Here is a 24,127-nt window from a genome sequence, read left to right as displayed (position 1 = left end):
GCTACTGTCATGGAGTTCGCTAAATGTTTTCATAAAGAAACTGAATCAAGGTGACTTACAAAGATGAGGACCAAGAGCAAGAGAGTGTCCATAGTAGTGTCCATAGTAGTGTCCATAACTAAAGAATCATTGTGGAATCTGAAAAGCATGATGGTGTACTTTACTAACTACATTGCACATGCTAAAAGAAAGCAACGAGGTGGATAGATAACTACGTGTGTCATCAATGATGACATCAATGATGTCGCTCTTGCTGCTGGTGAGTCTCTGATCCACCTCTACGCAGACGACACCATTCTGTATACTTCTGGCCCTTCTTTGGACACTGTGTTAACTAACCTCCAGACGAGCTTCAATGCCATACAACTCTCCTTCCGTTGCCTCCAACTGCTCTTAAACGCAAATAAAACTAAATGCATGCTATTCAACCGATCATTGCCCGCAGCTGCCCGCCCATCCAGCATCACTACTCTGGACCACCATGGCCTATTTATTGCCTTAACTCGCTTATTTGACCTTATTTGCACTCACTGTATTTAGACTTTTTTTCTACTGTATTATTGACTGTATGTTTTGTTCATTCCATGTGTAACACTGTGTCGAACTGCTATGCTTTATCTTGGCCAGGTCGCAGTTGCAAATGAGAACTTGTTCTCAACTAGCTTACCTGGTTAAATAAAGGTGAAATAAAAAAATACAAAAATGTGATTTTAATGAATGGAGCGATTTTGGAGCGGCAGTTTTTTTTCCTATGAGTGCAGAGCGTTTTTTAGCGGAGCTGTGGGAAAGGATGATGAGCCCTGGATGCTCCATGAGCAATGAGGGGGATTACCAACCGCTCAACTCCGCTCACAGGCTCTGGTCTGCGCCTCAAATGGCACCCTATTCCCTTTATAGTGCACTACCATAAGGTTCTGGTCAAAAGTTATACACTATATAGGGAATATGGTGCCTCTATCATATTCAGAAAACTTGTTTAGGTTCCCCAATGCATAGACAAGCAGCTAGCCTGCACAACGAAAGCATCTTCTCCTCCAGCTATAAACCCATCTTGAGAGGCTGTAGTGATGTATTCTCTAGAGGTGCACTGCTACACACGGTGGATTAACACTTGTGGAATTCTGTCTGGTTTGATCTGTCTCTTCAATGCCTTGATCACATGGTGTAGGTTTATAGTCAGTGGTTGCTCTTCCTTCATACAAAAAACTATGACTCAGGCAGTCATCTCTTTAGATTATGGGAAATTCTGACAAAATAAATGACTTAGAAACAGCAGGAAATTTGTAGTGTATTCAAGGTTAAAAATGGAATCTAAAGTTTGTAATTTCCACTTAAAATGTCAGACTTAATGAAAAATGTATCAACCCCTACAAAAAATCTCCATTCATTCTAATCCACATAATAATTCACATTTCCTGTTGCTGCAGGATTATTTTCAGGCTGTAGCAAACTGGCTCAAATGAAGATCCTACATCTGTCTAGGTAGATTATCTGAACTGTCCAGACAAATCAATGAAGAGCTGCCCAGCTATTGCTCATTGCCAAATGAAGATGAGAAGGGACAGATGAAAGTGATAGATGTCTGAAGGAGGGAGAGAGACAGAGAGAGAGAGACATCTAGAAGAAATTCATAACAACATTCGGCCACATTCATTTCTCAGTTTCCCAGTTTCACAGACAGACATGCATTGGTTCTGTAATCCAGGAGACGAAACAGACTTCATCATCTCCTGCTTGATTCCCAGTACGACAAAGGCTGAGAATTACTTTTCAGCAATAACATTTAAACGGGTTAATGTAATGTGCAGGGAGCAGGATACACACGAGGCGGTGCATAAAAGCTGGGATATTGGATCATTAAACTGTTTTGATTACACTGATAGACCTCCGCTCAACTCAGCATGCACTCCTCAGTCAGATTCATTACTACTGCTCAGTTCAGTTTGCTTTGGTTCACGTGTGAACTTTTTGGCTTGGCACGACTCGACCACCTGTGTGTGGTGTGTATGTGTGTGTGTGTGTGTGTGTGTGTGTGTGCGTGAATCTGTGCTTGAGTGTGTGTACTCTACTCTGAGTCAGCTCATTAGGCCTCTATGGCACACAGTGTTAGTGATGGATTAGTACAATGGGCAAGTGTCAGTGATGAGGATGGCTAGGAACAGTACAGGGACAAACACAGGCCATCTGTTTGGTCCTGGCCAGGCCTGAGAAACAGCGGCCAGGTCTTCTGAGTCACTGCTCCACAGTGGTCTGAGGAGAGGAGAGACAGGAACTACTGCACCCATAGCAGCACACAGCACAGAGACAGTCCACGCTGGATGTGCTCAGCGCAAAAGCGAAACCCATAGGGAATGGCCTACGTATTAGATATATACACACATCTATACAGAGATACAGCACGGTATGTACACACAATCAGCTTCCTCTTCTGCACACCAGCTACACTACTGCCTGTGCTTTAGTCATACAGTGATACAGTGCATGTTCTGCTGCATCATGTACAGTCAGTGACCGTTTATTAGGTACAACCATCTAGTACCGGATCGGACCCACAGCCTGTCTTCCGGAGTGGACTTCGAAAGGTGTTGGAAACATTCCACAGGGATGTTGGTCCATGCTGACGGCATCACACAGTTGCTGCAGACTAGAATGAGGTACATTCATGCATGCATTTATGCATCTATGTTTAGTAAGTGACTGAGTGTGTCGGGAAACAGCCTTTTCCATCTCATGCCAAAGATGCTCTACTGGGTTTGGTCAGCAACAATGTTCAGATATGGTCAATGGGTTCTCAATTGGTATCAAGGGACCCAACGTGTGCCAGGAAAACATTCCCCACACCAGTACACCATCGCCACCAGCCTGTACTGTTGACACCAGGCAGGATGGGTCCAAATCCTGACTCTGCCATCAGCATGACGCAACAGGAACCGGGATTCGTCGGACCAGGCAATGTTTTTCCACTCCTCAATTGTCCAGTGTTGGTGATGGCCTGCCCACTGGAGCCGCTCTTCTTGTTTTTACCTGTTAGGAGTGGAACCCAGTGTGGTCGTCTGCTACAATAACCATCCATGACAAGGATTGACGAGTTGTGCGTTTTGAGATGCCGTTCTGCACACCACTGTTGTACTGCGCCGTTATTTGTCTGTTTGTGGCATGCCTGTTAGCTTACACGATTCTTGCCATTCTCCTTCGACCTCTCTCATAAATGAGCTGTTTTCTCCCACATGACGGCCGCTGACTGGATGTTTTATGTTTGTCCCACCATTCTTGGTAAACCCTAGACACTGTTGTGAGTGAAAAGCCCCAGGAGGGCGGCCATTTCTGAGATACTGGATCCGGCCCGCCTGGCACCGCCGATCATACCACACGAAAAGTCACTTAGTCACTCGTTTTGCCCATTCTAACTTTCAATCAAACAGTAATTGAATGCCTCAACGCCTATCTGCCTGCTTTATATAGCTAGCCAAGGCCATGTGACTCACTCCCTGTAGGAGCGATCCATTTTTGTGAACTGGCCAGTAACTGTATATACTGTATATACTGTACAGTACAGAGCCTTTACTGCTGTGTCATGTATATACTGTATAGTACAGAGCCTTCACTGCTGTGTCATGTATATACTGTATAGTACAGAGCCTTCACTGCTGTGTCATGTATATACGGTACAGTACAGAGCCTTTACTGCTGTGTCATGTATATACTGTACAGTACAGAGCCTTCACTGCTGTGTCATGTATATACTGTACAGTACAGAGCCTTCACTGCTGCATCATGTATATACTGTACAGTACAGAGCCTTCACTGCTGTGTCATGTATATACTGTACAGAGCCTTCACTGCTGTGTCATGTATATACTGTACAGAGCCTTTACTGCTGTGTCATGTATATACTGTACAGTACAGAGCCTTCCCTGCTGTGTCATGTATATACTGTACAGTGCCTTCACTGCTGCGTCATGTATATACTGTACAGTACAGAGCCTTCCCTGCTGTGTCATGTATACACTGTACAGACCCTTCACTGCTGTGTCATGTATATACTGTACAGTACAGAGCCTTCACTGCTGCGTCATGTATATACTGTACAGACCCTTCACTGCTGTGTCATGTATACACTGTACAGTACATAGCCTTCACTGCTGTGTCATGTATATACTGTACAGTACAGAGCCTTGACTGCTGTGTCATGTATATACTGTACAGTACAGAGCCTTCACTGCTGTGTCATGTATATACTGTACAGTACAGAGCCTTCACTGCTGCGTCATGTATATACTGTACAGACCCTTCACTGCTGTGTCATGTATACACTGTACAGTACATAGCCTTCACTGCTGTGTCATGTATATACTGTACAGTACAGAGCCTTGACTGCTGTGTCATGTATATACTGTACAGTACAGAGCCTTCACTGCTGTGTCATGTATATACTGTACAGTACAGAGCCTTCACTGCTGTGTCATGTATATACTGTACAGTACAGAGCCTTCACTGCTGTGTCATGTATATACTGTACAGAGCCTTCACTGCTGCGTCATGTATATACTGTACAGAGCCTTCACTGCTCTGTCATGTATATACTGTACAGTACAGAGCCTTCACTGCTGTGTCATGTATATACTGTACAGAGCCTTCACTGCTGTGTCATGTATATACTGTACAGAGCCTTTACTGCTGTGTCATGTATATACTGTACAGTACAGAGCCTTCCCTGCTGTGTCATGTATACACTGTACAGACCCTTCACTGCTGTGTCATGTATATACTGTACAGTACAGAGCCTTCACTGCTGCGTCATGTATATACGGTACAGTACAGAGCCTTTACTGCTGTGTCATGTATATACTGTACAGTACAGAGCCTTCACTGCTGTGTCATGTATACACTGTACAGTACATAGCCTTCACTGCTGTGTCATGTATATACTGTACAGTACAGAGCCTTCACTGCTGTGTCATGTATATACTGTACAGTACAGAGCCTTCACTGCTGTGTCATGTATATACTGTACAGTACAGAGCCTTCACTGCTGTGTCATGTATATACTGTACAGTACAGAGCCTTCACTGCTGTGTCATGTATATACTGTACAGAGCCTTCACTGCTGCGTCATGTATATACTGTACAGAGCCTTCACTGCTGTGTCATGTATATACTGTACAGTAGAGCCTTCACTGCTGTGTCATGTATATACTGTACAGAGCTTTCACTGCTCTGTCATGTATATACTGTACAGTAGAGCCTTCACTGGTGCGTCATGTATATACTGTACAGAGCCTTCACTGCTGTGTCATGTATATACTGTACAGTACAGAGCCTTCACTGCTGTGTCATGTATATACTGTACAGTAGAGCCTTCACTGCTGCGTCATGTATATACTGTACAGAGCCTTCACTGCTGTGTCATGTATATACTGTACAGTACAGAGCCTTCACTGCTGTGTCATGTATATACTGTACAGTAGAGCCTTCACTGCTGCGTCATGTATATACTGTACAGAGCCTTCACTGCTGTGTCATGTATATACTGTACAGTACAGAGCCTTCACTGCTGCGTCATGTATATACTGTAGGCTATACTGTACAGTGGTGTCAGGTTCTCTCTGGGCTGCTGTCTCATCAATCTAGAGAGAGAACCGCAGTGCTGAAGGGAGAGAGGAGAGAGAAAGAAAGAGAGAAAGAGAGAGAGAGAGATGGGGAAGAGAGAAAGGGGTGAGAGAGAGAGCGAGAGAGCGAGGGGAACAAAGAATGGATTCTGTGGAGCTCAGAGGTTCAGATACCAGCTAGGAACTAACAGGAAGGAGACTGGAGCAGGAGAAGGAGGGTAAAGATCTCTAGGGTGACATGGGTACAAATATGACACTGCTACCTGGGAATAAATACCTGGGAAACAATATGAAATTCCTAACAATATGATGCACCACCCAAACGTTACAGCTCCCAGGCTAAAGACTCGTCTGAGTGGACTCAGTGGACACTTCCATGCACCTCAAACTATTGGGATTGTTTTGTCTTTCCTCTGTATTTCCCGACACACTCAGTCACTCACTAAACCCTGTTGAACCTGATTGTGTTACAAGATCTGCCACTCAGGTAGATTACAAGCTTAAAGGCATTAGAAATGTCAGATCAAGAGTTGCAGACTGTAGCTAGGTAAGTAATGAATCCCAAAGAGGTAGCAAACCACAAAGCACAATGGGAAGAATTTTTGGTCAGAAAATACTAGGTAGAAAGAAAGGAGTAGGAGTAAGATACAGTACTATTATAAACTGGGTGGTTCGAGCACTGAATGGCTGAAAGCCGTGGTATATCAGACCCTATACCACGGGTATGACAAAACATGTATTTTTACTGCTCTAATAAGGTTGGTAACCAGTTTATAATAGCAATAAGGCACCTCGGGGGTTTGTGATATCTGGCCAATATACCACGCGTTGCGTCGTGCTTTAGAACAGCCCTACAGTGGTAGGCTTGATTACCAACAACGACGAGACGGCCTACAGGGAGGAGGTGAGGGCCCTCGGAGTGTGGTGTCAGGAAAATAACCTCACACTCAACGTCAACAAAACTAAGGAGATGATTGTGGACTTCAGGAAACAGCAGAGGGAACACCCCCCTATCCACATCGATGGAACAGTAGTCGAGAGGGTAGTAAGTTTTAAGTTCCTCGGCGTACACATCACAGACAAACTGAATTGGTCCACTCACACAGACAGCATCGTGAAGAAGGCGCAGCAGGGCCTCTTCAACCTCAGGAGGCTGAAGAAATTCGGCTTGTCACCAAAAGCTCTCACAAACTTCTACAGATGCACAATCGAGAGCATCCTGTCGGGCTGTATCACCGCCTGTGTACGGCAACTGCTCCGCCCACAACCGTAAGGCTCTCCAGAGGGTAGTGAGGTCTGCACAACGCATCACCGGGGGCAAACTACCTGCCCTCCAGGACACCTACACCACCCGATGTTACAGGAAGGCCATAAAGATCATCAAGGACAACAACCACCCGAGCCACTGCCTGTTCACCCCGCTATCATCCAGAAGGCGAGGTCAGTACAGGTGCATCAAAGCTGGGACCGAGAGACTGAAAAACAGCTTCTATCTCAAGGCCATCAGACTGTTAAACAGCCACCACTAACATTGAGTGGCTGCTGCCAACACACTGACTCAACTCCAGCCACTTTAATAATGGGAATTGATGGGAAATTATGTAAAATATATCACTAGCCACTTTAAACAATGCTACCTAATATAATGTTTACATACCCTACATTATTCATCTCATATGTATACGTATATACTGTACTCTATATCATCTACTGCATCCTTATGTAATGTATATACATATATATCCTTATGTAATACATGTATCACTAGCCACTTTAACTATGCCACTTTGTTTACATACTCATCTCATATGTATATACTGTACTCGATACCATCTACTGTATCTTGCCTATGCTGCTCTGTACCATCACTCATTCATATATCCTTATGTACATATTCTTTATCCCCTTACACTGTGAATAAGACAGTAGTTTTGGAATTGTTAGTTAGATTACTTGTTGGTTATTACTGCATTGTCGGAACTAGAAGCACAAGCATTTCGCTACACTCGCATTAACATCTGCTAACCATGTGTATGTGACAAATAAAATGTGATTTGATTTGATTTGATTTTAACCGTGGTATATTGGCAATATACCACACCCCTTCGGGCATTATTGCTTGATTATAAACTGGGTGGTTCGAAACCTGATTGGCTGACAATCATGGTATATCAGACCGTATACCATGGGTATGACAAAACATTTATTTTTTCTGCTCTAATTAAGTTGGTAACCAGTAGATAATAGCAATAAGTCACCTCGGGGGTTTGTGATATATGGCCAATATACCACGGCTACGGGCTGTGTCCTAGCACTCCACATTGCGTTGTGCATAAGAACAGTCCTTAGCCGTGGTATATTGGAGATATACCACACCCTCTCGTGCCTTATTGCTTAATTATACTATGCCAAGATATTACATTTGACTTATCTTGTTTACATTATTCTCTATCGAATCTTTCTTGAGGGAAGTTATGCATTTAAAGTAATTCATGATAAATCCATCAGTATCTCTTAATTTCTCTGGACAGATTGGGGCATCCTAATACTGCTCCATATAGGATGAATATGTACACTGAGAGAATATACTCTATACTGAGAGTGACTACAGTGGGAATCTTCATTGCTCCTGTGCTGACTGTGGATCCTACAGGCACTGCTGCAGAGTCCTGAGCTATCCCAGTGACATCATCACTGGGTGAGGAGAGAGGGAGCATGCAGCGGTTGCAAAGTGAGCTAAACATTTTTATTTTTGCTTCCTGCCTGCACCACAATGAAATGAAAAATCACTACTAGCAGCAACATATTTGTTGCTATCGTGGTGTGTGCGTGCGCATGTGCGCACATGTCTGTGTGTGCGTCTGTGTGTGTTTGTGTATACACAGCCCCAAAAACATGTGTGCTGTGATGCCTGCAATCGTAGCAGTCTGAGGTAGAGGTGAAACACTCCATGAAATATTCACTCCTGGCACACATTTGTATTATTTATTGTCGTGGGTCCACACAGCAACAGTAGAGCCGCTGGAACCCTAAACAGACAGTCAGAGACAGCTCCGTCACCACTGCCTCACTGCTGACGGAAGCTGCCTGTCAGTCCGCTCTGCAGGCAGGCACTCTGTGGCTCGAATGTCTGTCTGACAGCGACTAGGTTCATATTCACTAAGCTACAGAGAAAGGTGTTTATCTATCAAGGTTTGTAAGCAACAAAACTGTGCTTATGTTCCAGTAAGGCTGAGCATTCTACTTTATAACCAGTAATGTGTGCTCTGGTATGTTCCTGATATTTAATAGGACATGACATGGTATTAATGTGTATTGTCTGGTAATGACTTAGTATAATTCAAAACAACTAGTAACTAATTAACGACCCAAATAAACAAACTATTCATAGGCTATTAGTGTGTAACTGCAATAGTACCATGGACGTAAATACCATATCAAAACATTTCTGTGCTTCTTATCCGACACTCTACAGGTCCCCTGGGACTGGTGTGGTTAAAGGTCCACTTCTGGTGCTGCTGGCTAAATATGGAGGTGTAAGGTGTCATGCAACGCCTGCCTGAAGTTGGCACTCAACCAGAGTTGTTTTGTTCTTCCAAACGGCTATGGAGTATACCGTATCTTAACAGCTGTACAGCACTGCCTCCAGGAATGGGTTAGGACACAGCAGCTCACATGCATGCAGCTTAACCAAGTATTAGAGAGATGCATGTTGGGTTTATCAGTTGTCATGGTGAGTAGTTAGTAAAAGTAAAGGAGAAAACTCACCAGACCTATTGTCGGTGTGCACAGTACAGGGCTGCTCCTCCACCGTTCGCTTGCTGTCAGAGCGGTGGGATATAGGGACCACCCACTGTTGGCGACTGACCATAATGACCATCATTTTCACCCGTTTCTACATGTAGAATCGCTTTGTACTTGGTTTGCAAATTACATCCACCACTCTGTTCAGAGGTGGTAAGTAGTCTCGCCGGCAGACGCTCGACAATCCTACCGGTCTGTCCACGTCGTAGAAGTAAAAATCACCACCATTTCAAGCTGTCAGTGACTAGGATGCAAATGTTTAAATTCTGAAATTTGGCATCAGAGATTTTTTAAACATTGCTGGAAGAGCAGCAATCAAAGGGACAAGCTAAAGCAGTCAGTGTCTGCATCCTAAATGGCACCCTATTCCCTATGAAGTGCACTGCTTTTGACCAGGACCCATATAGCCCTGATCAAAAGTAGGTGACATCTTAGAATCATGGTTATTACTGTCGTGACCGCAAATCATCCTAATCTGAGAGAGCACCAAAGCCTTGGAGGACTCACTATTCCTCTACATTCTGGATTAACCATGTTGTTGCAGGGTGCCTTCGAATCAAAGTGACATGCGTTGTGTAGATTCAGCTCTGTGGCGTCAGGACTGGTTCAAATAGTATTTGTGAGCGTTTGCTTGAGTCTGTTTGCCTTTATTGTATGATTAGTTATACTGCAGCAGGCATATTCAACTAAGCACAGCTGAAGTATTTGAAAGACAACAAATACTATTTGAACTCAGGCCTGGTGGCGTAGAGTAGGCCTGTAGCTAGAGGGACTGATAAGCAGAGCTGTGGCTGTCTAAATCACATCGTCCTGCTATTCTAGGTTCTATTAAGCCTGAGCCAGCAGTTAGAAATACATATAAATAGGGGAACAGCAATCCCAGTCTCAGGATTATCATGGGGTGAAATGATCCCACTTGGAACCCTCTCTCTCTCCTGTAATGTTCACTCTAGGTGGAATTTCAGTTTCAGGATTTATTTGGTATTGCATCTAGGAGAGATTATTTTGACTGGGAATGATTGGGGATTAACCCACATGCAGTTTTAAGAAGTCCTTTTGGTAATAACATGTTCATGTACAGTAACAAATGCACTTATGACACTCCAACTTTAACCAAAGTACAATTAATAAAGGCTTTATATAGCATACTTCATAAGCACAACATAAATGCTTCACAAAGAATCTATGAGTGTATGTCATACTCTATAAATGGTGGATAAACATACATAGTGCATTGTGTCACATTTGGCAATTGACCATACAGTGGGAATGGTTATGTCACCCTTTATAAAGCTCCAAGATGGCATAGCAGTCAGACGTATTTTGTCCGCGTCTTGTCGTGTCCCGTATATGTATATACAGTGCCTTGCGAAAGTATTTGGCCCCCTTGAACTTTGCGACCTTTTGCCACATTTCAGGCTTCAAACATAAAGATATACAACTGTATTTTTTTGTGAAGAATCAACAACAAGTGGGACACAATCATGAAGTGGAACGACATTTATTGGATATTTCAAACTTTTTTAACAAATCAAAAACTGAAAAATTGGGCGTGCAAAATTATTCAGCCCTCTTAAGTTAATACTTTGTAGCGCCACCTTTTGCTGCGATTACAGCTGTAAGTCGCTTGGGGTATGTCTCTATCAGTTTTGCACATCGAGAGACTGACATTTTTTCCCATTCCTCCTTGCAAAACAGCTCGAGTTCAGTGAGGTTGGATGGAGAGCATTTGTGAACAGCAGTTTTCAGTTCTTTCCACAGATTCTCGATTGGATTCAGGTCTGAACATTGACTTGGCCATTCTAACACCTGGATATGTTTATTTTTGAATCATTCCATTGTAGATTTTGCTTTATGTTTTGGATCATTGTCTTGTTGGAAGACAAATCTCCGTCCCAGTCTCAGGTCTTTTGCAGACTCCATCAGGTTTTCTTCCAGAATGGTCCTGTATTTGGCTCCATCCATCTTCCCATCAATTTTAACCATCTTCCCTGTCCCTGCTGAAGAAAAGCAGGCCCAAACCATGATGCTGCCACCACCATGTTTGACAGTGGGGATGGTGTGTTCAGCTGTGTTGCTTTTACGCCAAACATAACGTTTTGCATTGTTGCCAAAATGTTCAATTTTGGTTTCATCTGACCAGAGCACCTTCTTCCACATGTTTGGTGTGTCTCCCAGGTGGCTTGTGGCAAACTTTAAACGACACTTTTTATGGATATCTTTAAGAAATGGCTTTCTTCTTGCCACTCTTCCATAAAGGCCAGATTTGTGCAATATACGACTGATTGTTGTCCTATGGACAGAGTCTCCCACCTCAGCTGTAGATCTCTGCAGTTCATCCAGAGTGATCATGGGCCTCTTGGCTGCATCTCTGATCAGTCTTCTCCTTGTATGAGCTAAAAGTTTAGAGGGACGGCCAGGTCTTGGTAGATTTGCAGTGGTCTGATTCTCCTTCCATTTCAATATTATCGCTTGCACAGTGCTCCTTGGGATGTTTAAAGCTTGGGAAATCTTTTTGTATCCAAATCCGTCTTTAAACTTCTTCACAACAGTATCTCGGACCTGCCTGGTGTGTTCCTTGTTCTTCATGATGCTCTCTGCGCTTTTAACGGACCTCTGAGACTATCACAGTGCAGGTGCATTTATACGGAGACTTGATTACACACAGGTGGATTGTATTTATCATCATTAGTCATTTAGGTCAACATTGGATCATTCAGAGATCCTCACTGAACTTCTGGAGAGAGTTTGCTGCACTGAAAGTAAAGGGGCTGAATAATTGCACGCCCAATTTTTCAGTTTTTGATTTGTTAAAAAAGTTTTAAATATCCAATAAATATCGTTCCACTTCATGATTGTGTCCCACTTGTTGTTGATTCTTCACAAAAAAATACAGTTTTATATCTTCATGTTTGAAGCCTGAAATGTGGCAAAAGGTCGCAAAGTTCAACGGGGCCGAATACTTTCGCAAGGCACTGTATATATATATATATATATATATATATATATATTTACAACTTTCTTCGCATACCTTTTTATATATATTTTTTATTTTCCATAAATTCATCTTCAAAACACTCTCCTGCAACCCGCCTCACCAATTTATATTTTAAAAAAGAAAGTATTATTTACCTCAAATCTGTAATCCTCCATAGAAGCTAACCAGAAGCTAGCCAGAAGCTAGACAGAAGCTAGCCAGAAGCTAGCCAGAAGCTAATCCAGAAGCTAGCCTTAAGCTAACCAGAAGCTAATCAGAAGCTAGTTAGCTTCTTTACTGGCTAATCGTTAGTATTCAGCTAACCACGGTTTGTGGTCATCAGCTATCCTTTAGCTCGAAAATCTATTGCCAGTTTTGTATGGCGCGGCTCGGACCGGAACATACCGGACCTATTTTTCTCTCCATGTCCCCGGATTTCAACCGCTAACTCTGGATATTTATACCTGGATCTCGCAGCTAGCTAGCTGCTATCCGTGTGACTATCGGCTTACGTTGATTCCGGAGCAAACATCAATTATTCCGGAGCTAGCCAGCTGAAGAGTTCCATCAGTCACTCCTGGGCTACAATCACCTATCCGGACCAGTTTTACTGCCAACGCGGAGCCCCACCGGGCCTTCACAACTGGACTACCGACGTTATCTGCCCGAGGGAGTTATCTGGCTGGCTCCTCCGTCGCGACGTTACTTGAACGCCCATCTGCGGTCCGCTAATCGTTAGCTGTCTTATCGGCTGCTATCTGAATATCTGAATTTTTTCTTTTTTTTTTCTTGGGCCTCTATAACTATATCTATTGTTTTTTTTTGCGAATTGGATTGATCTCCTCTACCCCACTAATCCTACTGACGGAAACGCACGAGGTGGCTAAAAACAGACCTCCATCCTATGCTAGCTTGCTACCGATGGCCTTGCTAGCTGTCTGAATCGCCGTGACCCCAACCAACCTCACTACTCACTGGACCCTTTTGATCACTCGACTAAGCATGCCTCTCCTTAATGTCAATATGCCTTGTCCATTGCTGTTCTGGTTAGTTTATTGGCTTATTTCACTGTAGAGCCTCTAGTCCTGCTCACTATACCTTATCCAACATATTAGTTCCACCACCCACACATGCGATGACATCTCCTGGTTTCAATGATGTTTCTAGAGACAATATCTCTCTCATCATCACTCAATACCTAGGTTTCCCTCCACTGTATTCACATCCTACCATACCTTTGTCTGTACATTATACCTTGAAGCTATTTTATCGCCCCCAGAAACCTCCTTTTACTCTCTGTTCCAGACGTTCTAGACGACCAATTCTTATTGCTTTTAGCCGTACCCTTATCCTACTCCTCCCCTGTTCCTCTGGCGATGTAGAGATGAATCAAGGCCCTGCAGTGCCTAGCTCCACTCCTATTCCCCAGGCGCTCTCTTTTGATGGCTTCTGTAACCGTAATAGCCTTGGTTTCATGCATGTTAACATTAGAAGCCTCCTCCCTAAGTTTGTTTTATTCACTGCTTTAGCACACTCTGCCAACCCGGATGTTCTAGCTATGTCTGAATCCTGGCTTAGAAAGACCACCAAAAATTCTGAAATTTTCATCCCAAACTACAACATTTTCAGACAAGATAGAACTGCCAAAGGGGGCGGTGCTGCAATCTACTGCAAAGATAGCCTGCAGAGTTCTGTCCTACTATCCAGGTCTGTACCCAAACAATTTGAACTTCTACTTTTAAAAATCCACCTCTCTAAAAACAATTATCTCACCATTGCCGCCTGCTATAGACTACCCTCTGCCCTCAGCTGTGCTCTGGACACCATATGTGAACTGATTGCCCCACATCTATCTTCAGAGCTCGTGCTGCTAGGTGACCTAGACTGGAACGTGCTTAACACCCCAGCCATCCTACAATCTAAGCTTGATGCCCTGAATCTCACACAAATTATCAATGAACCTACCAGGTACCTCCACAAAGCCTTAAACACGGGCACCCTCATAGATATCATCCTAACCAACTTGCCCTCTAAATACACCTCTGCTGTCTTCAACCAAGATCTCAGCGATCACTGCCTCATTGCCTGCATCCGTAATGGGTCAGCGGTCAAACGACCTCCACTCATCACTGTCAAACACTCCCTGAAACACTTCAGCGAGCAGGCCTTTCTAATCGACCTGGCCGGGGTATCCTGGAAGGATATTGATCTCATCCCGTCAGTAGAGGATGCCTGGTTATTCTTTAAAAATTCCTTCCTCACCATCTTAAATAAGCATGCCCCATTCAAGAAATGTAGAACCAGGAACAGATATAGCCCTTGGTTCTCCCCAGACCTGACTGCCCTTAACCAACACAAAAACATCCTATGGCATTCTGCATTAGCATCGAACAGCCCCCGTGATATACAACTGTTCAGGGAAGCTAGAAACCATTATACACAGGCAGTTAGAAAAGCCAAGGCTAGCTTTTTCAAGCAGAAATTTGCTTCCTGCAACACTAACTCAAAAAAGTTCTGGGACACTGTAAAGTCCATGGAGAATAAGCGCACCTCCTCCCAGCTGCCCACTGCACTGAAGATAGGAATCACTGTCACCACTGATAAATCCACTATAATTGAGAATTTCAAGAAGCATTTTTCTACGGCTGGCCATGCTTTCCACCTGGCTACCCCTATCCCGGTCAACAGCACTGCACCCCCCCACAGCAACTCGCCCAAGCCTTCCCCATTTCTCCTTCTCCCAAATCCAGTCAGCTGATGTTCTGAAAGAGCTGCAAAATCTGGACCCCTACAAATCAGCCGGGCTAGACAATCTGGACCTTTTCTTTCTAAAAATTATCTGCCGAAATTGTTGCCACCCCTATTACTAGCCTGTTAAACCTCTCTTTCGTGTCGTCTCGAGATTCCCAAAGATTGGAAAGCAGCTGCGGTCATCCCCCTCTTCAAAGGGGGGGACACTCTTGACCCAAACTGCTACAGACCTATATCTATCCTACCCTGCCTTTCTGAGGTCTTCGAAAGCTAAGTCAACAAACAGATTACCGACCATTTCGAATCTCACCATACCTTCTCTGCAATCTGGTTTCAGAGCTGGCCATGGGTGCACCTCAGCCACGCTCAAGGTCCTAAACGATATCTTAACCACCATCGATAAGAAACATTACTGTGCAGCCGTATTCATTGATCTGGCCAAGGCTTTCGACTCTGTCAATCACCACATCCTCATCGGCAGACTCGACAGCCTTGGTTTCTCAAATGATTGCCTCGCCTGGTTCACCAACTACTTCTCTGATAGAGTTCAGTGTGTCAAATCAGAGGGTCTGCTGTCCGGACCTCTGGCAGTCTCTATGGGGGTGCCACAGGGTTCAATTCTTGGACCGACTCTCTTCTCTGTATACATCAATGATGTCGCTCTTGCTGCTGGTGAGTCTCTGATCCACCTCTACGCAGACGACACCATTCTGTATACTTCTGGCCCTTCTTTGGACACTGTGTTAACAACCCTCCAGGCAAGCTTCAATGCCATACAACTCTCCTTCCGTGGCCTCCAATTGCTCTTAAATACAAGTAAAACTAAATGCATGCTCTTCAACCAATCGCTGCCTGCACCTGCCCGCCTGTCCAACATCACTACTCTGGACGGCTCTGACTTAGAATACGTGGACAACTATAAATACCTAGGTGTCTGGTTAGACTGTAAACTCTCCTTCCAGACCCACATCAAACATCTCCAATCCAAAATTAAATCTAGAATTGGCTTCTTATTTCGCAACAAAGCATCCTTCACTCATGCTGCCAAACATACCCTTGTAAAACTGACCATCCTACCAATCCTCGACTTTGGCGATGTCATTTACAAAATAGCCTCCAATACCCTACTCAACAAATTGGATGCAGTCTATCACAGTGCAATCCGTTTTGTCACCAAAGCCCCATATACTACCCACCATTGCGACCTGTACGCTCTCGTTGGCTGGCCCTCGCTTCATACTCATCCCCATATACTACCCACCATTGCGACCTGTACGCTCTCGTTGGCTGGCCCTCGCTTCATACTCATCGCCAAACCCACTGGCTCCATGTGATCTACAAGACCCTGCTAGGTAAAGTCCCCCCTTATCTCAGCTCGCTGGTCACCATAGCATCACCCACCTGTAGCACGCGCTCCAGCAGGTATATCTCTCTGATCACCCCCAAAACCAATTCTTTCTTTGGCCGCCTCTCCTTCCAGTTCTCTGCTGCCAATGACTGGAATGAACTACAAGAATCTCTGAAAGTGGAAACACATCTCTCTCACTAGCTTTAAGCACCAACTGTCAGAGCAACTCACAGATTACTGCACCTGTACATAGCCCATCTATAATTTAGCCCAAACAACTACCTCTTTCCCTACTGTATTTATTTTATTTATTTGTTTATTTTGCTCCTTTGCACCCCATTATTTTTATTTCTACTTTGCACATTCTTCCACTGCAAATCTACCATTCCAGTGTTTTACTTGCTATATTGTATTTACTTTGCCACCATGGCCTTTTTTTGCCTTTACCTCCCTTAACTCACCTCGTTTGCTCACATCGTATATAGACTTGTTTATACTGTATTATTGACTGTATGTTTGTTTTACTCCATGTGTAACTCTGTGTCGTTGTATGTGTCGAACTGCTTTGCTTTATCTTGGCCAGGTCGCAATTGTAAATGATAACTTGTTCTCAACTTGCCCACCTGGTTAAATAAAGGTGAAATTAACAAAATAAATAAATAAATAAAGCATGATATACGCTTATAGATTATTTGTGAAGCATTTTTGCAGTGCAGGGGTATAGGCATAAGAAGAAAGAAATGCGAACTTGACATCTACAATAGGCTTTTCTATCTGAATGTAGGCTCCAAAAACAAAAACAAAGCTGCCAAGCTCTTTCCTGCAGTCTATGACCAAAAGCACCCTCTTTGGCCTCATGGGTGAAATGTTATTCATATTTTTCCTAATTTAATCAGATTTAAAGATTATTTTTATAAACCTGACTGAAATCCAGTGTTTCTATGTCAAACTGTTATGTTATATTTCAATCTTCTGTAATGTAATGTATATAAAGTGTAATATTGGGATGCAAATTCAAAATGTAATACATTTCAACTCTATATCTGACATGGTATAGGTATCTTGTTTTTTTAAGCCCACAGTTTCCATAATGTGTGAAGTGTATACTTTTGTTTTAAAGTAGAAGTGTTTAAGACTTACCAAGAATCACTCCGTGTGAGCCTGATTTAGCCCACTGCAGTAAAAGTTTAACAAACCCCAACATTACCAGGCAACACGCCAGGCAGTCAACAACATAACTTAACAACGCCCACTTAGACGAAAGCAGCGGAAGTCTATTTCAATAATGCATTTACAAGACAAAATCAGAACTCCATCCAAGTCCTGCATTAGACTTCCAGGGAACGGTGGTGATTTCATTAGTGCACCACAGAATGCAGCATCTTGATTGAGGCCTGTAGACTGTGGATGTCCCAAATGGCACGCTACTTTTGACCAGACTCCTATGCACCCTGGTCCAATATAGTGCACTACATAGGGTGACATTTGGGACACCACCACTGACTCTGTGCCAGTGCCTCAGTCACCCATACTGATGAGGAGGAGAGGACTTCTCTGGATCAATAACGTTCTATGAAAGACAGAGACATATTTAATTCAAGCTCCTGTCTAAAGTCATTAATAATGGTACTTGTTTCTGTTTTAAACTTGTATGAATTCCAGGTGAATTGAAGAGGGTAAAAGTAAGGAATACCAAGACTAGAAGAGCTTTGGGGAAAATACAGTACACTTCAAGACTTGGCTAGGAGTAATTCCAGTTTCCTTCAGGGTGAGCAAGACCAAACACCATCAGAAGTTAAAATGCTCATCCTGCCACAAAGTCAGTGCATCTCAAAATCTTGAGTTCCCTCCTTTTTTAAAACGTTTATTTAATTACTCCAGTGGGCTAAATCAGGGTCACACAGAGTGTTTCTTGGTAGTCTAAAACAAATCTACTTTGAAACACACATGGTTATAGGCTTACAAAAAATAAGATACCTGTATCATTTCAGATCATTTTGAGTTTGCATCCCAATGTTACACATTATATACATCACAGAAGAACTATAACAAAACCGTTTGACATATAAAACAGGATTTTCAGCATTTTTTTAAACAATGTTGATTAATGAAATTATGACAAATATTAATAACATTCCACCCATGAGGCCACTAGATGGCACTTTGGCCATTCGACTGTAATCAGTATCATAAAGGGTTTGAATATGTCCTGTTGCAAACCACCCTGTAACAATAGAGAGCAGAAGATCCAGAGATGCATTCAGAATAGAACCAGAGAGCACATTATAAGCTGAGTACGGCTGTGAGCAGTGCAGCCCTAAAGCGTTGAGGTACACAGACTAATAATGCCCAAATGCAGTATATAAAGAGCTGAAGCTCTCTTTCTCCCATACACTCTCTCACATGTTCTCTTCCAATGCACCTGTCTGTCTGTCTATCTATCCATCTATCCATCTACCTCCCCTTCCCTCTCTCTGTGAGAGAATTGCAGATCAGCAAAAACGGTCTGAGAGTGATTCAAATGTGACTTGTGACAAGCCTTAAAATGTGTGTCCTGGAGATGTCTTATGTTTCAATACTTTGTCTCTCTCTTAGAGCAGATGCAAGGGCCTGATCAGGCATGGATCAGCAAAAGGAAGGCCAGGGTCATTACAATACTCAGAAAGTCAGATGTTCTGATACAAAGAACGCAAAAAATTGTCATGTTGATTGATTGCAGATTGATTGCAGATGGCTGATTGATTGACTGACCTCTTCTTATACTGTAGATTCTCTGAAACGGTATCAGCATTTGTTTACAGACTTTACATGGTTGGTGTTAAATCCTACCATTTCCTTTCAATTCAGTGTTTCAGTCACATTGGAAAATAGGCTATAGTTTTCCTTTGTTGTCAGATCCCAGAAATGGTGTGGATGGTGAAGGTCTCTACATATTGTCATTACTAATATGATGGTGAGGAGAACTGTCACATCTCTAAGCGTCCAGGTTAGGAGACACTCACAAACGGTTATTGATGCTGATTATCACTCTTTACCTAGGCCAAGGCCAGTCTAAAACCTAGACAAACATAGAAAATATGAAAAGTGTCATAGATCAATAGATGATCCATAGATGATCAATATTGTATGATGAACGATTCAGGACAGTTGCAGTGCACTGAAGCCATGCTTCCAAAATCCAGCCAGCAGAATGAGATCAAATACCCGATAATACAAATAATACATTAGATCGTTACACATTGAATACGCAATGCAGATTACGGTTTTCCCTATTTTCATCAAGCTGTCATGTGATGCGCACAAGTAGCAGATACTCAGACGAAAGAGACATGACCCACAGTGGGGCAACCAACGGTGACAGCAACGGCATCGATATAATAGGTTCCCTGCTTGCTAAACAGGAACTGACCTGGATCGTGCAGGTGTACTCCGAGTCATCCAGCAGCCTCACGGTACAGTTGTATTCTCGTTCCAGATTCCTGATGCTGCCACTCATGAAACGGCTCAGCATCTTCTTGCTCTGTGTCTGTGAATGGGACCACAAAAACTGCACACAGCATAGATGTAATGTCACATCAACAACGTCCCTCCTCTTTGGTCCAACACCTGGATAGCAGCAATGTCAACCTACAGCGGTGGTTGAGCATCGTATTTCCGGTAGCCCAGATGTGATATCGCACTGAATGCTCAACGGCTGGGCAACCAAAGAACGTATACTGTATCACTCAATGTGATAAAATGTTAGCCTGCTGCTGAGGTCCAGTTAAACTGTTATTATACCTCGACACTCTTCATTGCTCTCTTCAGTCAAATGCTGCTGGGCGGGCCAAGGACTAGTCTCTGAATGACGTGTCTGCGCGACAGTCAAAGCCGAGGAAGTTGGCTACATTTCTGTGTGTAACCACAGGTTGGTTCTCCGCGGGAGCAATGTGACGAATAGTCATTTCGAATCTCCCACGTTTCCATCAGAATGCAGGGCCATGCCCATTAGCTGAAATAATGCCAGTCAGCCTACACCACCAATGATACGAATAGCCAGCAAGGACTGCTCGACCTGTTTCGATGAGCTGCTCATTTCAAGAGCTGTTTACATTGTATTTCAAATCGCACCGTATGCAAATGAGTGCATGACGCGCTCGAGGAGAGCCGCTGGAAAGGAGGTTGGCGAGCGAGAGGTGTTAATCGTAGACTGTTTCATAATACAGAGAATGCAATAGTCATATTTTTCTAGATTCAACCTTTGAAATATCCTAGTTAATATGCAATGTCCATAATTGCCAACAGTAACCACTGAGGTAAGGGAAAACAATGATCATGTAACTTATTATAGCCTAATATGCCTATAATTGATCTCATCCGGGGAGTCTATAATTTATTGCATAGACTAGGCCTACTATTAAGATTGTCTGGTTATGCAATAGGCTGTTGGCTCCCTCAGGTGGTGTGTAATTTCTAGTGCAGTCTGCTCTTGGTAGTCTTGAGCAGGTGGGCCACTAGACCACTAGGAGAAGCCGCTGGAAATGGTTGACATAACAGTATGTACCTGCCCTACCTGCTTAACCGTTATCTCAGTGTGCGCTTATAATAAATAGAGGGGTGGATGGGATCGCAGAATTTTTTTATCGATTAATTATTGGGATTAAGACAGAATAGGCTATCAACACATGTGGAATACATGTAGCTGTAGGAGATGAATATAATAGGCTAAACAACAGCCCTGTGAGTATCGGGAAGCTGTCAATTATATAACTTATCAATTTTACTAAGCTATATGGAATTGTTTTAAGAAGGTCATACCATGGATCATTTTACTATTTGATTTTTAATTTTAAGACCCCTTGAAGTATAAAAATATATATATAAAAAAATGTGTAGAGGTTAAGCTAATCCTAGGTCTTTGCTAATGCTAACTTCTGGGATAGGCCTATGGTGCTGTTAAAATCCTGATATGTGTTCAACATTACATGAGTGGGCAAATACTTTTTAACAACAGGAGGTAAACACATTTACCAATCATCATTCATGGACATGACAGCATGCTAGTAACACCTGTCTGTGATGGCATGCAGCAGTGGATTGGTTCATGGCATTGCAGAATGGGTGTGGTCACAAGCATAAATGTGACCCTGAGTGAGGAGGGGTGTCTGGGTGTTGTTCAGCTGTCCTTCCACGGGGTCACGTCTTCTTCCTATTTCTCCTTCTGGCCTTGGGAGTCAACACTGTCTGGGTGTGAATAACCAAGAGATGATGTCATAGATTCAGCAGCCCAGGACAGTCTTACAAACCAATCCCAGTTTCCACAGTGACCTGACCCCAGGCTGTCAAACATCAAAACAACCCTACCGGCTGGCTGGGGGGTAAGGAGCGAGAACAGGACTTGACATCATGCTACCTGAGAGGGGTAAACAGCACTCCAATATAGCCTATATGCAGTGCACTACATTTGACCAGAGGTCAGAAGTGGTGCATTACATAGGGAATAGAGTACTATTTAGGACATACCCCAGGACATCCAGCCAATCACTCTGGCACAAGACGCCATGTCAACACCTAGCCGCTCCAATTAGCTTGGATCTTAACCCTCATGAGTCCAATCGAAACGGAACACCATGTTCCAATGTTCCATAGTTCCGATACCCTAAATGTGATATGTTGTATTTTAATCTTAGCCGATATGTATCCCGGTGGAAGCCATTTGAAGCTGGACACACTACTGTATATCTTACATAGCTTTGTGATCGCAATCACACACACGCAATGTTTATGAAAGCAGTCTGAAAAGGCAGTGGAGTTTAATGTTCTGCTTTCACCAAACAGTAATACACTGTTGGCCCACCTGGGTGCATGTGAAGATGTCTATAGGAGTGATAACACAGAAGTTTCATAGTAGTGGCCACACGCAGTCTACTTCCTGCTCGTTTGCTAGTAGACCACTAGAGGGAAGTAGTGAAGTGTTCAGTACTGCGTAAACTCAGTCACCTACTGTAAGCAGGGTATTTGTACTCTTTGCAGACAAGAGCACCTGTTTGAATTGAAATTATTAAATTGCTAAACTGTACAGAGAAGTGTATTTTTATCCAATGAGATATTGACTTGAGTGACTTTACACATCTGTCTAGCACTGAGGCATATTGTAGTAGGCCTACAACTGAAGGGGCTCTGGTTGTGTTTAGCTGCTGTTGAAACTGCTGAGGCCTAGAGATGACATAGGAAACCATGATGATAAATGTATTCATTTGATCATAATTAGGGGATCAGTTATCCCGTATCCTGTATAGCTGACAGGCAGATAAGCATTACAACTTCTCCCATTTCTAAATACTGTAGAAATCAACATGTTGTCTCATATCAGAACCAACATGATATCTTGTATCACAGCTGTAGAGTAAATCAAGTTACCTGGTTCTACAAGACCTTGTAACAGAGTGGGAGGAAGCTGGGTGAAAAGTTCAGGGCCATGAGGCGTTAAAGGTCACTATTTACGATGTCAATGAAGTGGATTATGACCCCGCCGGCCATGGTGGAATCAAGATGAAGTTACAGCGGCTCAGACCCTTATCTACTACCACACCAGAACTATATCCCAACAAGGTGACATAAAGCAGTCCTCCTTCCTCTTTAACAGCCACTCACCTTGTGATAATGTGATTTCATTGGCTGCTTTTTGGCTTCACTTATAGCAGCACAGTTTACTCATTATTTTGGGCAAGCACATGGCTCTATGCTGTCTTGCATTGATTGAAGAAAGGCTTGTATAACCATTTTACACTCATTCAGAATTGGATATTAGCATTATAGAGTGTGTAAATTAACATTTATTTTGAAGGTACTGTCCAGAATTAGCAAGAGATTGCCTTGTATAAAAGGGTAAAAATGGGATGAACTCCAGAAAATGTTCATAAAAATATGTCCGTTTAATCAACAGAAACAGAAGCCAGTGAACCTACATTTCGTCTGTCTTGTATAACTATTTTGCCATGGGATTATGTTTTTGTAAAGGCAGTGCCTCTGGTGTTCCTCAACATCATTCACAGACATCTAGACATCTGTCCAACAAGGCTACAGGACATTAGGATCTGCTATAGATAGCCCGGTATGACGCTACACAATACAAAACATGCTTTTCAAACCCACCATCTGATCCAGATCATGAGGTCAACACAAATAATAACGTAACGTCTGAGTATCAGGTTTCCTCATTTATGCAATGGGATAATGATCATAAATCAGCTGTAAATTCAATATAATTACAATAATGTGATTTTCTATTTCCATAATCAGTAGGCAAAACATATGGTGTAACAAAAGCTACTATCAGGTATGAAGGTAAAACCCAGATGCAGACAAAGTAAAATGAACAATTGTTTAATAATCCAACAGGGGCAGGCAATAGACATGTCAAGGCAGGCAGGGGTCAGATAACCAGAGGTGGAGCAATGGTACCGGACAGCAGGCAGGCTCAGGGTCAGGGCAGGCAGCGGTCAATAATCCAGAGGTGGGGCAAAGGTACAGGTCAGCAGGCAGGCTCAGGCGGGCGGGCAGGCTCAGAGACAGGACAGGCAAGGGTCAAAACCAGGAGGGCACGAAAAAGAGAGACTGGAAAAAGCAGGCGCTGAGCCACAAAAACACTGGTTGACT

At 43.2% G+C, this 24,127-nt stretch overlaps 1 protein-coding gene across 1 annotated transcript in view; it reads right to left on the bottom strand.

The window, feature by feature from the left end:
• Nucleotides 1-20,610, bottom strand: part of LOC110506124 (FERM domain-containing protein 5) — a 148,563-nt gene extending 127,953 nt beyond the window's left edge. Inside the window, exon 1 of the mRNA XM_090238940.1 lies at nucleotides 19,899-20,610. Coding sequence (XP_090095066.1) covers nucleotides 19,899-20,000 — 102 coding nt within the window. The 5' untranslated portion in view covers nucleotides 20,001-20,610. The remainder of the gene's footprint in view (nucleotides 1-19,898) is intronic.
• Nucleotides 20,611-24,127: the final 3,517 nt, after the last annotated feature.

Source organism: Oncorhynchus mykiss, chromosome 6, assembly GCF_057628025.1.
Source record: "Oncorhynchus mykiss isolate SJ-2025 chromosome 6, ASM5762802v1, whole genome shotgun sequence".
Lineage (NCBI taxonomy): Eukaryota > Metazoa > Chordata > Actinopteri > Salmoniformes > Salmonidae > Oncorhynchus > Oncorhynchus mykiss.
The sequence above is the reverse complement of the archived record's forward strand: the minus strand, read 5'-3'. Positions and strand labels throughout refer to the sequence as shown.